The sequence below is a fragment of the Pygoscelis adeliae genome, unplaced genomic scaffold (assembly GCF_000699105.1).
Source record: "Pygoscelis adeliae isolate BGI_AS28 unplaced genomic scaffold, ASM69910v1 Scaffold27, whole genome shotgun sequence".
In the NCBI taxonomy this organism is placed as follows: domain Eukaryota; kingdom Metazoa; phylum Chordata; class Aves; order Sphenisciformes; family Spheniscidae; genus Pygoscelis; species Pygoscelis adeliae.
The window spans coordinates 1,036,380-1,050,878 of NW_008825410.1; the positions used below are offsets into that span (position 1 = coordinate 1,036,380).

Consider the following 14,499-nt stretch of genomic DNA (forward strand, 5'->3'; position numbering starts at 1 on the left):
TTACTGCTCCTTCTCTGAGGGAAAGGGACAGCTCTAACCAGAGCAAGGAGTCGGTGCCAGGGCTCATGGCTGGGGTTGCGTTGCTGTATGGGAGGGACAGTACCATCCCCGCTTCCTCTGCACAGCTGCAGTGGGATGTGGGTCTTGCCACATCACTTCCCGTCCCCGGAGAGCGTCTGCTCCACCCCGAGCCCCCGTGCTGCCACCAGCTCGCTGGCACAGACACTATGGTGTGTGGCACGTCCCTGGGTGCAAGAAATTGTGCGAGGTTTAAGAACTGAGCCAACGGCATGTTGGCTCGGTTGCTGTGCCCTTCCCGATGCTAGCAGCTTCCCGCTGCTGCCATGCCAGACAACTCTTTCACCCCCGCGTAGCAATAGCAGTTGCTGCTATTTGTGATGTTTTGTATAAAATAGCACATGCTGCAGGGGTCTAGCGATGGCTAGAGGGGGAGACTTGAGCTTTAGGGTTAACCATGTGGCTAATTGACCTTGTCTCTTGGGCACAGCCCTGCATTAGCAGGTCTGTGCACAAACTGTGTTCATAGCTCCTCTCCAAAATGCCCACAGTTGATCTGGGGACTTGAGCACTGCCCAGGGTTTACCGTCTGCCTGTAAAGGCTTTGGTGACAGGGACTCATCTGTTCAGATCACAGTTTCAAGTCTTTTGCTAACCATGGTGTGCAGACAGCCCTTCCACAGAGCAGAGCCAGCCCTGAATGAACGAGGTCGGCTTTTGTCTCATCCCTTTGCTGGACTTGCCTTTGGCATCAGCTGATGGCACCAAGCACTCAAGAACGTAATTTACCGTAACTCTGGCTTTGCCGCTCCTTCCTTAGCAACTTCTCTCCCTGCAGGACATTTTCAGCTTCCCTGGGAAGTAGCATGCTTTCCTACGGGAACTTGTAATCCATTTTCATCCTTGAGGAACAGACATTGTTCCCAGAGCCCAAGCAGAAAAAACTGCTCTGAAGGAAGTTCTCACAATAAGGAGAGGTTGGGCTATTAACTAACTTGTTCGTGATTAGCCATCAACGTCCTGCACTAGCATTTTAAAATAATTATTTTAGGCTTGTGCCACTATTTGTTCTCAAGTAAATTGCCATCTTCTAAAGAGTTAGCGTTTTGCAGCAGTGGCAGTAACACAGCTGAAATACTGACCAGACACTCTTGCTGGTCCTGGAGTTACTCTGTGTTGTAGAAGTGTAACAGCCAGCACCTCCCTCTGCAGTGGTAGAAGTAACCCATCAAAACATTAATTTCACATTTTCCAGTAGCTTAGAACATCTTCATATGAGCAAATCTACATGTTGTTGGATCTTGTCAAACTTCTACACTTTTGTTGGTTTTGGCCTTTCAGAAAAATAAAGAATGTGTTCACTCGTCACTGGCTTTTTTTTTCTCTTTTTTAAACTATTCCTGTACTGACCATTTTCCCAGCGGTCTGCCCGCAGACAGAAGCACATGCAAGCGACGGGCCTTGTCTTTCTTTATCTAAAGCGTTTGAGAGGACAGAGATCGTAGGTAGGACTTAGTACCTGCTATTACTAATAGTAAAAAAATTTTGAATTTTAACCTGAGGCAAGGAGGGATGGAAGCCTCTTGCCAACCTCCTCTAAGGGTGTCCCAGCCTCGCAGTGCGGAGGTGGGAATTGGCGCTGGGCCACCGTGCATTAAAGTGGTGCTGGGCAGGACAGAGACAGCAAGCACATGTTTTGCAGCAAAAGCAATGCTGGGGTACAGCTTCTACCCCTCAGCACTTGATAAAACCCACTGGCAGCCTCCGTGCAGAAACAGCAGTGGAGGAAGATGCACCTCAAGCCTGGCCTCCCAATTACAAGGTAACCTGCACAGGGAAAATCGGGGCTTGCAACCCAGAGGAGGGGATAACCCACCACCTTTTACTAGCTGTAGAGTCTGGAGCAGTTCTGGGCATTTCAGAAACCAAACTGCAGGTATCTGAGACAACTTACACAAACAACAAGGGCATATGTATAGATGCTTCCAGGCTCAGGAAGCTGCTGAGCAGACACATTTTACATGTCAGTCGTGGACTTACAGCCTTTTAATATACCTATTTTAATTAAGATAATAATTTTATGGACTGAGGATTCTTTTATCTTCTTGCGGGTGGTGGCCATATTAGTGGAAATTAAGATTTACGATTCAGCCGCTGGGAGAAACAGACTGGGTTAGACAGATTAACAGCGCGGAGTATTTGGCCTAGATTCTGCCAGATGTAAATCCACTGAAATGGCTACACACATTGGACAGTCTGTGCCCTCCGCTTTTCCCCAATTTAATGCTTTACTAAAATCAAATAAAAATAGACATATTAAACATGTCCAGCAGAAGAACTGCTGGACTTTGAATGTATAAAACGCCATTATAACTAACCTACACTTGAGTGTAAAATGGTAACATGTTTTTATATACCAAAACTAATCCAGGTCTTTTAAACAGACACTGACCAGCACCAGTGTGAAGGCAGCCTATTTTTACATCAACCTGCAGCGAAAGACTGCATGCTGCATTTCATCTGCATATGAAGAATAAAAGCTATTCTCTTCCCTTACTCTATTTTTTTTTTTTACTTCTTTTTACATAATTACAGATTGTAAATGAGATCCACTCGGAGGCCTGTGAATCACGCCAATTTGGCCAAGAGCTGGGATTAAAATAGTCTTTGGCACTGAGCAGAAGGAAGCAAAGAACAAGCAGGGCAAGGTCCATGTTGTCCCCGCCCGCTCTGCCCAGTCTGACCCATGCAGCAACTGCTGTCCGGTCATGCTCACCATTTATTATTTCTTCTGGAATGACCAACGAACGGGCAGGAAAGTGAGGACTCGATACAAATTCTAATAAAGATTCAGGATTTCTCATTTTATTGCATTCGTTGTCTAACAACAATAATACTCATTGGCAAGAAATTTATTTACACTAACAAATTAACTTTAAACCACAAGGCTTTGTTGTTTGTATTTAAACTGTAAGAAAACAAAGGGCCACCATGATGTTTTGTTTTCATGTCTCCCAATAACTAAATATTAACCAAAGTTATTTTGGGGAAAACTCAACGATCTAGAGAAGGTCCTATCAACCAAGCACAAGAGAACAAGCTCAGACATGGCACTACTGTGTCTTTCATGCAGATGATCCGACACCAAGATGTACAAACAAAAAGTTCAGGATAACATGCACTCCATATACATTTGACCTCTTTAAAAAAAAGAAAAGAAAAAGGAAAAAATCTGAAGCGCAACCACCTCTTCAACCATATAAAAAGAAACAATGTAAGAAGCCAATTTTTACAGTGAGCACAGTGCATTTTAGTCTTTTAGCTGCCTGGTCTTCTAGCAATATGTCTAACACTTGTCAGTGGCCAGTGAGTTACCATTGCAACATGACTGGAAAACACGAAAGCAGTTGTTCATACAGTAAATGCGTATGGGGAAGTATAGAGTCAGAAGAGGTTCACTCTGCACTCCCCACTTCCAAATGGGCTGGTTACTCCTTACGCCTGGTGCCCTGGGATCCCCCTTGCCTTCAGACGCTTCTGCACCGGGGCCCAAACCCGCTTCCACTGGTGTCAGTGACAAAGCTCCCACTGAAAACCCGGCAGGAGGCTCAGGCTCCCGGGTTATGCGGCTTGGACCCGACCTCATGAGCTGCGAGCCTTCCTCACCTCTCCCCGCTCTGGAAGAGGAAACCTGCTTAACTCAGCAGACCAGGTTTCACAAACCCTACGGCTCGTTCCTAACACAGTGCAAACTTCCCAAAGAAACAGGCAGCTCAAGGCACTACCGCCAAACCTTCCAGTAAGATGCGTGTTTTTTAAATCACTACTTAATGCCGACAGCAAAAGTACCAGTTAGTACTGCCGGTTAGTAACAGAAAGCTCATTTTATAATGAGGGATTGGAGGGCTCAACGTCATGACTAAGGTGTCACAGCTTTGAAAAATCAGTTTTACAGGTGGAAAAAGTACAGTAAAATCCATACGGGAGGTTAACAAAAGGGACTGAGCAATCTGCAGATGACCCACGCTCCACTGCGGTGAGTGGGTAAGTCACCTCGGATGTCACTCATAATCCTGCTCAAAAACGAGCTGCTGAAAGCGCTCCAATAGAAATCAAAGTTAGGGTTAAAAATATAAAAAAGGTTTCCTTCCTAGAATACTGACACTCCAATAAATCAATCCTGCCAACCTCCTACCCCCAAAAAAACAATCCAAGGACAACATGCAGAAGGACCTGCAGAGGACCATTCTGCATATGGTTTTAACAAAGCTTTAAAATCTTCCCCACAAGAAAAGAGCGAGCAAAGCTACCAGCACAGACAGGGGTGAGCACGCCGGTGAGACCGAGGGGTAGTGCTTTGCTCCTCCGAGCTTGCAGACAGTCCCGGGGCCCTCTGCCCACTGCGCAGACTGTGTGCCTACAGCCCTGTAACGCACAGCTACCTGTGTGCTCCCTGCTACTAGTGCAGCATAAATCTGTATGAATATCCGTGTATGTACATCTGTATGTACACACACAAAACCATACATATTTATTTAAAGAGCGAATCAAGCCACAAATCACTTAAACATTTCTAGAAAGACTAATTGTCTTCATTATTTTCGATCACTAATTTAACAAAACTAAATGAAAACCATCTAATTGCTCTGTGCACTCTGCCCATTTTGACTGTTAGACTTACAACTTAAATATGTGCTGCTTTTTTCAAACAATTGGTTTTTTAGTGTTTTGGACCACGACACAGGTTTCCTGAGGTTTTCAAGTGAGGGAGAGCACACAATGAGGGAAGTGGTATTAAAAGGGTCCAGCCCTTCTATCGCTTAGTTTGATGATAGTGCAGGGGACGAGGCCACACATAAAAGGAGCAAGATCAGGTTTTACTTTTGCCTTGACAATATTTTCTCCCTGTAAACACACGGCTAAGAACTCAACAGAAGACTTAATTCTTGCAAATTTCAGTACCAAGAAACAGCACAGACTGCAGTGTGGATGCTGTCAAGATCTACAGCTGTGCAAACCTTTCCTTTTGATTTTCAGTGTTGTGTTGGTACCTGGAATGGTACTTCCTGGCCGTACCCAACCAAATGACGATCCTCTTCCTTCCTACTGTAGAACTGAATTCTGCACTATTAACAAGAGTGGCATTTCTTTATCTGACTTAAAAGTGGAACACAATTCATTCTCAAAAATCACAGAACATTGCCCACCTCTTACTCGCCAGCACGTGAGCCAGGAGGTGAAGGTGGAGCAGCTCAGGACAGGAGGCTTTGATGGAAGCAATGAAGTATGAGGAACCCCGATGCTCAGTGTCAAGCACCTCTGAATGTCACTGAGAGCTGAGGACTGGCAAGCTTCAGGGGAAAGCTGCTCAGTAATTCTAGTAAAAGCTCGATTCTTGTGGTATCCCTGCAGCAGACTAGAGTCATGGCACAATAGATGCTTTTGCAAAAAAATTTTAAAAAGTTAAAAAAATGCAAAAGCATTTGTATACACTGAGATACAAAACATCACCTAACTCTGTTCAGCTTTTTATTACTGGCTTCTGTTCCACTGTGCAATTCTAAACTATGATCTAGAACAGGCTCCACTTACAATCACCCCACCAGACCTGCTCAGAGCGGTGGGTGAAATGCAAACAGCAGTGGTCAATACTCTATGCATTGAAATGAACAGGTTTGGCTCCTTCCTCACGCCCTGGTCCTGATCTGCCCGGGCAGATTGAAACCGAATTGGGAGTTTTAACACAGAAGTCACGCGGGTGCAGCACGCCACCACATGGGAAAATACGAGCTGGAAGCAAGTAATGTCTGTATGTTTGGCTGACTTGGACAGAGCAAGGAGCCACCACTCTCTCCACAATCTCAGTATAAACACTATGCAGTAAGTAACCTGCAGTGTTGTATCTTTGATTTTCTATTTTTCAGAGTTCCATTTTTTGCTAACTCTCCTTTCTTCACCCTTTCAGAGGCTCGACAGATTCACAACCTGGCAATATCGCAGCAATGAGCAGAACTAGAGTTTACAGAACTGGCCTACCATCGTAACCAGGGAGAAGTCAACTTCACCAGCCTGCTGTGGTCACCTAGGTGTAAAGATGACAGAGACGCACAGCTAGAGGTGTGGAAACACCACACTGCCTGCACAGCAGTTTAAAGGTGGCCAGGCAAGTCAGCATACTCAAAATTGCTTTAGCTCCACAAATAAATATGCAAAAGTAGATGACAGTTACATTTGCAGGTGAGCCAAGAGAGAAAGTCTTTCCAGTCATTTAGCATGGAATATTTGTTTCTTATTACATCAAAACCCCACATTAGTCTGACTTAGCATTGGTTTACAGGAAGTTTAAGTTAAGAATGATGAGACATCCATATCTTTTGTTTCATCTATGTCATTAGACAATACAAGGGGGAAAAAATGCAACACAACTTTAAAGGTCCTATAGAACAGTAACAAAAGTTTCAAACTGTGCTTTACATCTGTTATCCAGTGACATTTCTGCACATCCCGACAATGAGTTACCATACTTAATAAAAGGAACCACATAAATCTCTTTTATCACAGAAAGAAGAGCACAACTCTTGACATTGCTCGGTTTGCTTAGTTTTCATCTGTTGATCAAAATGCATTTTATGGTTTTATTTTAAATTTAAGCTACTAGGTTTTTTTAAGTTAGGTTTTTGTTGGTTTTTTTCAGTCCAAGAATAATAAAATAACATTACCACAAAGCAATAAACCCCCCCTGCATACTTAAAGGACATAGGTCAAATTAGTTGTTCTGCAGTATAAGAATCTGATTTACGAAGAGATTAACTAGGCACTGTTCTAAGCAGCAAGAATGAAAACTCAATGTATAATGCCAACAAGTCTGCTCAGGTTTCTAAGAAAACAAAGAACATAAACCAGGGACACCACCTTAGATTACTATATACAACCGCTTAAACATTACTACAATGTAAACATAATTTAAAAAGAAAATAATCATCGAATGCATTTATCAACATTGTATTTAAAATATTAAATTTCCAGTTTCTTCCAGATAACTTCTCTTAGTCAAATATAAACTGACAACCTCCTAAATAACAGAATACTAGTTTTATGAGGCTGTTAAACATTTGTATAGTTTTTCTCCTACAAAGAGTGCAGAAAGATTTGCTGCAATGTGGAATTCTTGTTAGCAGGTGTATTTTTTTGCCGGTGGGCTATCTCAAGAAAAATACCACAAGCCTTTACAAATATCAGGAAGTACCTTTTATGGCAATTTCATTTTTAGATCTGAATAAAATATACATCAGAAACTTGCAGAAATTGGATTTGGAAAGAAAAATAAAGCTAATGCTAAGTAGACCTGTTGTGTATTAATTTTGAATGAACTAGGCTCTCTCAGTTTACAGACCATTTTACATGTCAAAGAAATTATTAAGATCAAAAGAAATTTAACTATAAACATTGCACCCCAACTGTTTCAAATCTGAGCTTCAGAGAACTTTACAGACACAAATCTGAATGCCATGAAGTACAGAGCAGAAGAGAAGCCAAGCCAAACGAAAACAAACATTTTCCTCAAAAGAATTCAATATTTGCATTTTTTAGGCTGGCAAATTTTTAAGTTCAAGATTCCAACTTCACATCAACATCTTAAACAAATTATGGGTTGGCATGACTAGATGAAGACTGCGACTTCCAGGATGCATGAAAGGGAAGTGACGTTTCTCAACTATAAATGCCGCTACGTAGTTAGCTTTGACTACAAAGCAGTAAGCTAATACCTCTAGCTTCTTGTGGTGGATATTTGCCTGTTGTCTGTCCATTCTTTTGAAGAAATACCGAGTATTTTAATACCGCTCTTAAGAGGCAGTAACACCATGCAGTGCGAGCTATACACTGCTTCTGTCATCGTCAAAATTACACAGCAGGCTTCACCGATGGCCTCATATACCAGGAAAACAGAAATCTCTGAAGGTTGTAATACGACCATTGCTAAGCCATCAAAACATTCTACAACCTATGCCCAAAAATTCAGGTTTTGGTGGGGATATTCTTTAAATGTATCGATCAAAACAGTTAATATATGGCAGCTTTGGATTTAGTAACTGTCACCTCCATGGCAGCATTGATCTTAACAGCAATGTATTGAATTTAATTTTAACCAGAATCCCTCGTCTTCCTCTTCTTAAAGTGCACTTCTGTAAAAACTGAAAATCTTCAGCAGACTCAAGTTTGATAATCGTTTTCAGCAACAGTTTCATAACAGCACAGCACAAAGGTTATTCTCCCAATGCTTACTGGGGAATGAATCTGAAGATGTGGTGTTTTTCTTGGAAAAAAACCAAACCAAAACAAAATAAGCCTGGTTTCCTGTTCAAAACACATGAAAAAGAAAGCGGAGTGTGCTATAAGAAAGTTGCCTACACACTGGGGGCACAATGAAATTTATACAGATCTATATGCTGTGCTCTAGTTAGAAATTCATCCTTGCTCAGATATCTAAAGGATAAATGTTATCCTCAGATTTCTGTGTAAACCCACAAAATCAGTTAAGGCTTTGCCTCCTTCCTGGATTAACTATTGTACAGTTAACAGAAAGAGTTTCACCTCCTGTCTTTTTTGCCCAGGGGGAATATTGACTCTCCTGTCTTTATCTCCAGTGTATAACAAGAAGTCACTGAACAGCTGTGTTTCCAGAGTACTGTCGCTTCAAGGTACTGGCGCAAGATGAAACTTACTCCAGTAGACGGAACTGAGTATCCAAACACCGTAAAGAAGCTGAACTTCCAGTTAGAAAGTTAGGTCAACTTTTATCAGACAGAGCACAACTCCTTTTACCCAGCTGAAGAAACGTTCACCAATCGTTTTGACTGGCCATCCTATTCAGAAGAGGTGAAGCAGTGGACCATGCTCCTCGGCATCATGCTGGTTACTGAAGTGACCAAACACAGAGAGCTCAATAGAGAAGAGTAGTTTGGAAGGAAACACCGCCACACAAATATGAAATCTGTTAGCTGTCAACAACAACAAAACAAACCGAGGGGCTGGGGTTGTTTCACATGGCAACAACAACGAGCGTGAACTGGGTATGCGGGAAAATAAAACTACACAATATAAATTTCCCTAGTCATTCTATGTATAGCCCCATTTCTCTGTACACACTCTTGTGTAATGAATACAAGAAAGCTGAAGGGGCACCAGAGTGGATATGAGTTTCTCTTCCCTTGAAGTGCCTCCACTTTCCTAACACAGCAGCACTTCTGCTTATCACTGCTCATTAGTGCCCTCTGTTGCATCTGATGAAGACTTGTCTGTTTTCTTCGATTTCCTCTGCAGTTGCTCTTGTTCCTTCTTCCGAAGCTTTTCCCTTTGCTTTTCCATTTTCTCTTGAGCTTTGCGAGCTTTCTCCAAGGATGCTTTCATTTCCTTTAGCTTTTTTTTAATGATTGCTCTGTCCTGGGAAGATGTCATACCAAGAGCCTGAGGTGGGGAAAACAAAATTAAAAAAGAAAAAGAATTTTATACGGTTTAATCTATTACAAATTTTTTCATATCCTAGTAATAACTCTTCTTAGGTAGAAGACTATAACAATTAAGCAAATTTGAGAAAGACTCACATACATTACTGATGTGTAATACACATCTGTACTTCTTTCCACACCTTCCACTTCTAGAATATTAAAGAATTAGATCTCATTGCCACCGCCAATGTTGATTTCATTGATCAAATGAGGCAAATAAAGATTAAACTATTTGCCTGAAGTCATCTAAGTCTACATAGAACAAGACTTCCCAATTCTCACTGCTATGCCTTAGTCAAAAGTTCACTTGCTCTCTTCTAAACCCCCTAGAGTTAGTGAAATGCCTGCAAAAAAATTCAGAAAGGAAACACCAAACTTGGACTTTCAGATCTGCTGAGCTTCCCACAACTCCTTCCTGTAATTATTTTTGACAAAAGTAGGCTCATATTTTCACTACAAGAAACAATGCATACTTTATACATCAACTACATATTTAGTTCTAACACAGTACAACTGGTATCAGCTTCTGCCTCCAGTATCCCACTAATCCATTTTTCAGTTGCTACTTCTGATGTATGTCTATTTACTATCTTCTCTGAATCACCCTTTCGCAAAACAGAGCTGGATGAGAGATACGTGCATGCAAATACCACTTATACATGCTGCTATATGATTTACACATGCAAATATGGGTACGTTACATACACCCAGAGTTTTCACAATGCAAATGCCCTCTATTTCTGAAGTTTCGGAATCCAAGTGCATATGGCAATTTCTTAAACTGTTTCGGTGGCTTTATACTCTGTGTTTATTATTCTAGTCTATCACCACTCCACACGCAGGGATTCACTGCTTTCTGGCCAAATTCTCACTTCCTTTAAGATTACCCAAAGCGACAACAAATAGTACAGTTAGTCTTGAAGTCCAGTCAGTCAATTACCTTGAGCTTACTCCCATCCAGCTGAAGGAGATGCTCCCCGTTAATGTTTTGGGCACTGAATTCAGAAACATACTGTTCAAGGTTCAGGCTCATTAACCAGTGGGAAACCTGCTGCACACTCCACTCCTGAACAGCACGACTCTGACACTGACTGTGCTTAGGAGACTGTCCATCGTCAAGGATCTGTGACAAAAACATGCTGCATTATTATTACAAGGGTAACACGGACGAGTAACAACATTTTTCGGTACAAACCACCAGCATCAGAGCAGAGATATCTGTACTACCTTTACACTATAATAATAACAATTTCACACCGCTATATTACATCTGTATCTAACCAGATATCTAAGAACTGGTACAAGGTACCCAAAAAGTCTTCTATCTATAAATAGAAGAATAAAAAGGAGCTGGCGTTCCTTTTAACCCAAACAGGGGCTGAAATGGCCAGGTGCCACAATTCAAAACAGGTGTGCTCCCATTCCCTCGCAAGATTTTTATCCTTCAAATTAGAACATTTCTAAAGGATGCAATGAATTCTGCATTCCACTTCCTGGGCTCACTCGCAGATCTTTATGATGTGTTTAAGCTATAAAACAAGAAATTCAGGGAAAAAAGAACCTCGGAAAACCACTCTAAAGTTCAAAGTGATGACATCAAACAGCCAGTGAGACTGACACTATCTATGGAAGACTATGAGATGACACAGAGGAGCGGCAAGAGACACACAGCAATCCCACAGCCCTGGCCCTGCTCTCATCATGTTGCGCTGCTGCTGCGGAGAGCACAAACACAGCACCAGGAGGGGCAGGTGGGGCGTCAGCTGCTGGAGCAGCCCCGTGTCCCTGCTCTGCCACTTTATTCCACCCAGGGATGTGCCAGTGGGGTCTGAAACAAAAGCTACTCTGTCCCAGCCATGGTCAGCAAAGCAGCTGCTACAGGCTGCAGCAGCTGTCTGCTGTTAGAGCAGCTTTTACACTGGGTTAGAGGATGCTGGGAGCTCTCTCAACTTCTGGCTGTCCAGTTCTCAGGGCTGGGGAAAAGATGGTTTAAGCACTATCTTTTACTTCTCCTATCGCCAGCAGGAGCTCAGTGCAGCTGATGCTTGGCCTGGTGGATTTTCTCCGATCCTCCTCCCCTTTCCAGCATACCGCAAAAGCTGAAATTTGCTATGGCCTTGAAAACTCTTAGCAGAAAGGAGAGGGGAACTCAAGACAAGGCGAGAGGGGCCAGTGACACCTGCGTGTTCTGCTCAAACCAGGGCGTTTGCCACACAACACCGTAAAACAAGAAATGTGAATCTGCAAATGAGACGATACGTTGCCACACGATGGTCACACAATTCACCACAACAGCACACTAGTATCTCACCTCATCATCAATCATATCCAGGCTCTGAGTGAGGGAGCAACAAAGAAATGGGAAAGAAAAGCATTATAGAAACAAAATACAGAACATGTAACAGCACGTAAAAGTTCAGGCAAGGGCAGCACCAAGATTTGCAAACAGATATGGCTACTCAAAACCAAAGAGATTTCTTTAAAAAAAATTATTTCCAGAAGCAGAGAGGTTATGTTGAAAGCTCAGCACACACATGATTTGGCAGCTAAGCCTGACTCTGTGTCAATGAAACCCCCTTGGAGTTCCTGGTCTTGACACCCTAGAACCGGTGGGAACCTTCCTGATGGCTCCAACTGCAAGAGCAAAAGCTCCTTAATTAGACGAGAACCTGCAAGAACTGGGTTCCTTCCCCACCCTTTCATTTTTTTCATCTCCTTCAAATAATCATGTCAGATCTGCCAGAGAAGCCTGAGCGAAGGAGCGCTTGCAGCAATATGCTATGAAAGGCTGAAGAGCAATGCTGGCCTAATCCCCTGCCAGGGTGGTTGTGGAGGTTTCCGCTGCAGCTCGTGCTGAACACACTGCCCGATTCGGAGGCTGCAGTTTGGCACACAGCAGAGGATGGAGAAAACACATTCATTTTTATAGACCTGTTCAGGCTTGATATTTTAGAAGTGATAGAGAGCTGAACAAGCAAAATAAAAGCATTTTCAAGCTTCTAATTCAATACCACTGGCAACAGGGCATTGTCACAATAAAATACATAATATAAGGGGAATGAAACATGGTAAGAGAATGAAATGTATTATCAAGATAGTATTAATACTAAATAAAGTGTAAATGATGACTTTGTTGTTTTCAGTAATTCATAGAATATACAGACCTGTCTGCACTCTCTTATGACTCTTATAAATTTCTGCCCTTTATTACCTGCAGTAAGTAACTTCTAAACAACAGCTGGGTTTGTAGACTTGCATTTTGGCAAACGGGGTTGCACGGAACAGCTCTCATTCTTTAAATGCATGCAAAGCATGCAGGCAGTAATAGAACAAACCTAATTGTCATAAAAAAAATAAGACACAGAGACTTCAAGTTCCTCCTCTCTAGAAAAAAACCCTGGCTCAAACCTTGCATGAAAAATGTGAAGTTCTCACAGAGTGTTTGTAAAAGAACAAAGGCACAGGTTTCCTGAGTCCACAGGACACATTGGCAGCTACTGTCAAATTGTGCAACTTCACTGACAACTGAGTTACAAAACTAGTATCTTAAGAAAAGTATTTTCAATATATTATATTCAGCTCAATTATGTCACCAATTTACAGGGTTAGGAATGCTTTATCACATTATCACTGTTCGAAAGAACTCTGGTTTGAAGTAACTGAATTCAAATCCACTGTGCAAAGCAAGCACAAAGAATGCAAAGTGGATTAACACATATACGTTCTAATCAATACACATACATTCAGGTACAGTAACACACAATTACTGCATGTACAGGTCATTATTACTTTAATGTATCAGGGTAAAAATTAGTCTAGGTGAAGGTGCCTTACATCTCAACTATATTTACCAAACTATACTGTATATTTATTATCTCAAAATTGCCTCAATTATGTCTAGTTTAGTGTATGTGTATATATATCTATGGGTCAACATGTACATATTCAGAATGTAGGAAAAATGTATTGGAATGTGTGAGGATATAGCATCTCTTAGGAAACCAACTGCATTCTACTTTCCTACAATAATACCATAGGACCTTTATTTCAAGTCATTAGTATATGAACAAGAAAAATCATAATCTAGAAACCAAGATTAATTTTCTTCTCCCATTCTACTGCCTAAAAAATATCCCTTTATTATTTGAGTAATTATCAAGCAAAATGCCATGGGAGAAAGAAAACAACTATTTCCCACCTTAAACAATTTCATCAGCATACCTCATCTGATGACAGTGCTAAGGAGTGCGAGAAACCTGGGGTTTTAGGTTCTGCTCCTAAACCGCTCAGATCAGCTGAACTTGTGCTGCTGGGACTGAAATCATCGTTGAACGTGAAATTCTGTGGAGAAAAAGATGAGGTAGAATGAACAAACGATCTCATAGGTGCATCCGAAAGGGAAATTTGCTTTCTGTCTTCCAGGTTGGCATAGTTCAGGAGTGATTTCAATCATTTACCAAACCAGCTACAAAACACATGATGAAGCCTAATTTTTAGTATTGTTAATATTTATAGAATACACAGTATTTTTATCACTGTGTACTTCAAGAGACACCTTTGCCAGCTTAATGCCTCAATGAATAGCAAAGGGGTCTGAAAGCAATTTCCAGATTCCCTCTTAAGATGCTGGCTCTCATCCTGGAGCTAAATTACTGCTTCCGCGGGTTAATCACTAGCATTTTACTGTCCTCCAAATACTTAGGACAAGTGTAGCACAGGCAGTAGCATAAAGAATAGGACAGAAGATTAATTAGCAGAGAGAAATGGAAACTGCTGTTGAAAGAGCAAGAAGAATATCCTGTGAATCCATTTCTGGGTCCCAAATAATCTCCCAGAAAAGTGAAAGGATCCTCCCTCTTTGCCTATACCTTTAGAAAAAACTGGAATTGAAAGTAAAAGAGATCTTTGGATATTGAATGTTATTTACTGAACTAATAACCATAAAACAAACCCTGTTTTTTCTTAACAATGCAAT

The 14,499-nt window shown here is 41.6% G+C and overlaps 1 protein-coding gene across 1 annotated transcript in view; it reads right to left on the minus strand.

Moving 5' to 3' along the window:
• Window positions 1-7,613: 7,613 nt before the first annotated feature.
• The window catches only part of PPP1R9A (protein phosphatase 1, regulatory subunit 9A), a 151,340-nt gene continuing 144,454 nt past the window's right edge, over window positions 7,614-14,499 (minus strand). Inside the window, exons 16-18 of the mRNA XM_009330504.1 lie at window positions 13,746-13,865; window positions 10,465-10,647; window positions 7,614-9,483 (exon numbers count right to left, since the gene is read on the minus strand). Of these exons, the coding sequence (XP_009328779.1) occupies window positions 9,271-9,483; window positions 10,465-10,647; window positions 13,746-13,865 (516 nt within the window). The 3' untranslated portion in view covers window positions 7,614-9,270. The remainder of the gene's footprint in view (window positions 9,484-10,464; window positions 10,648-13,745; window positions 13,866-14,499) is intronic.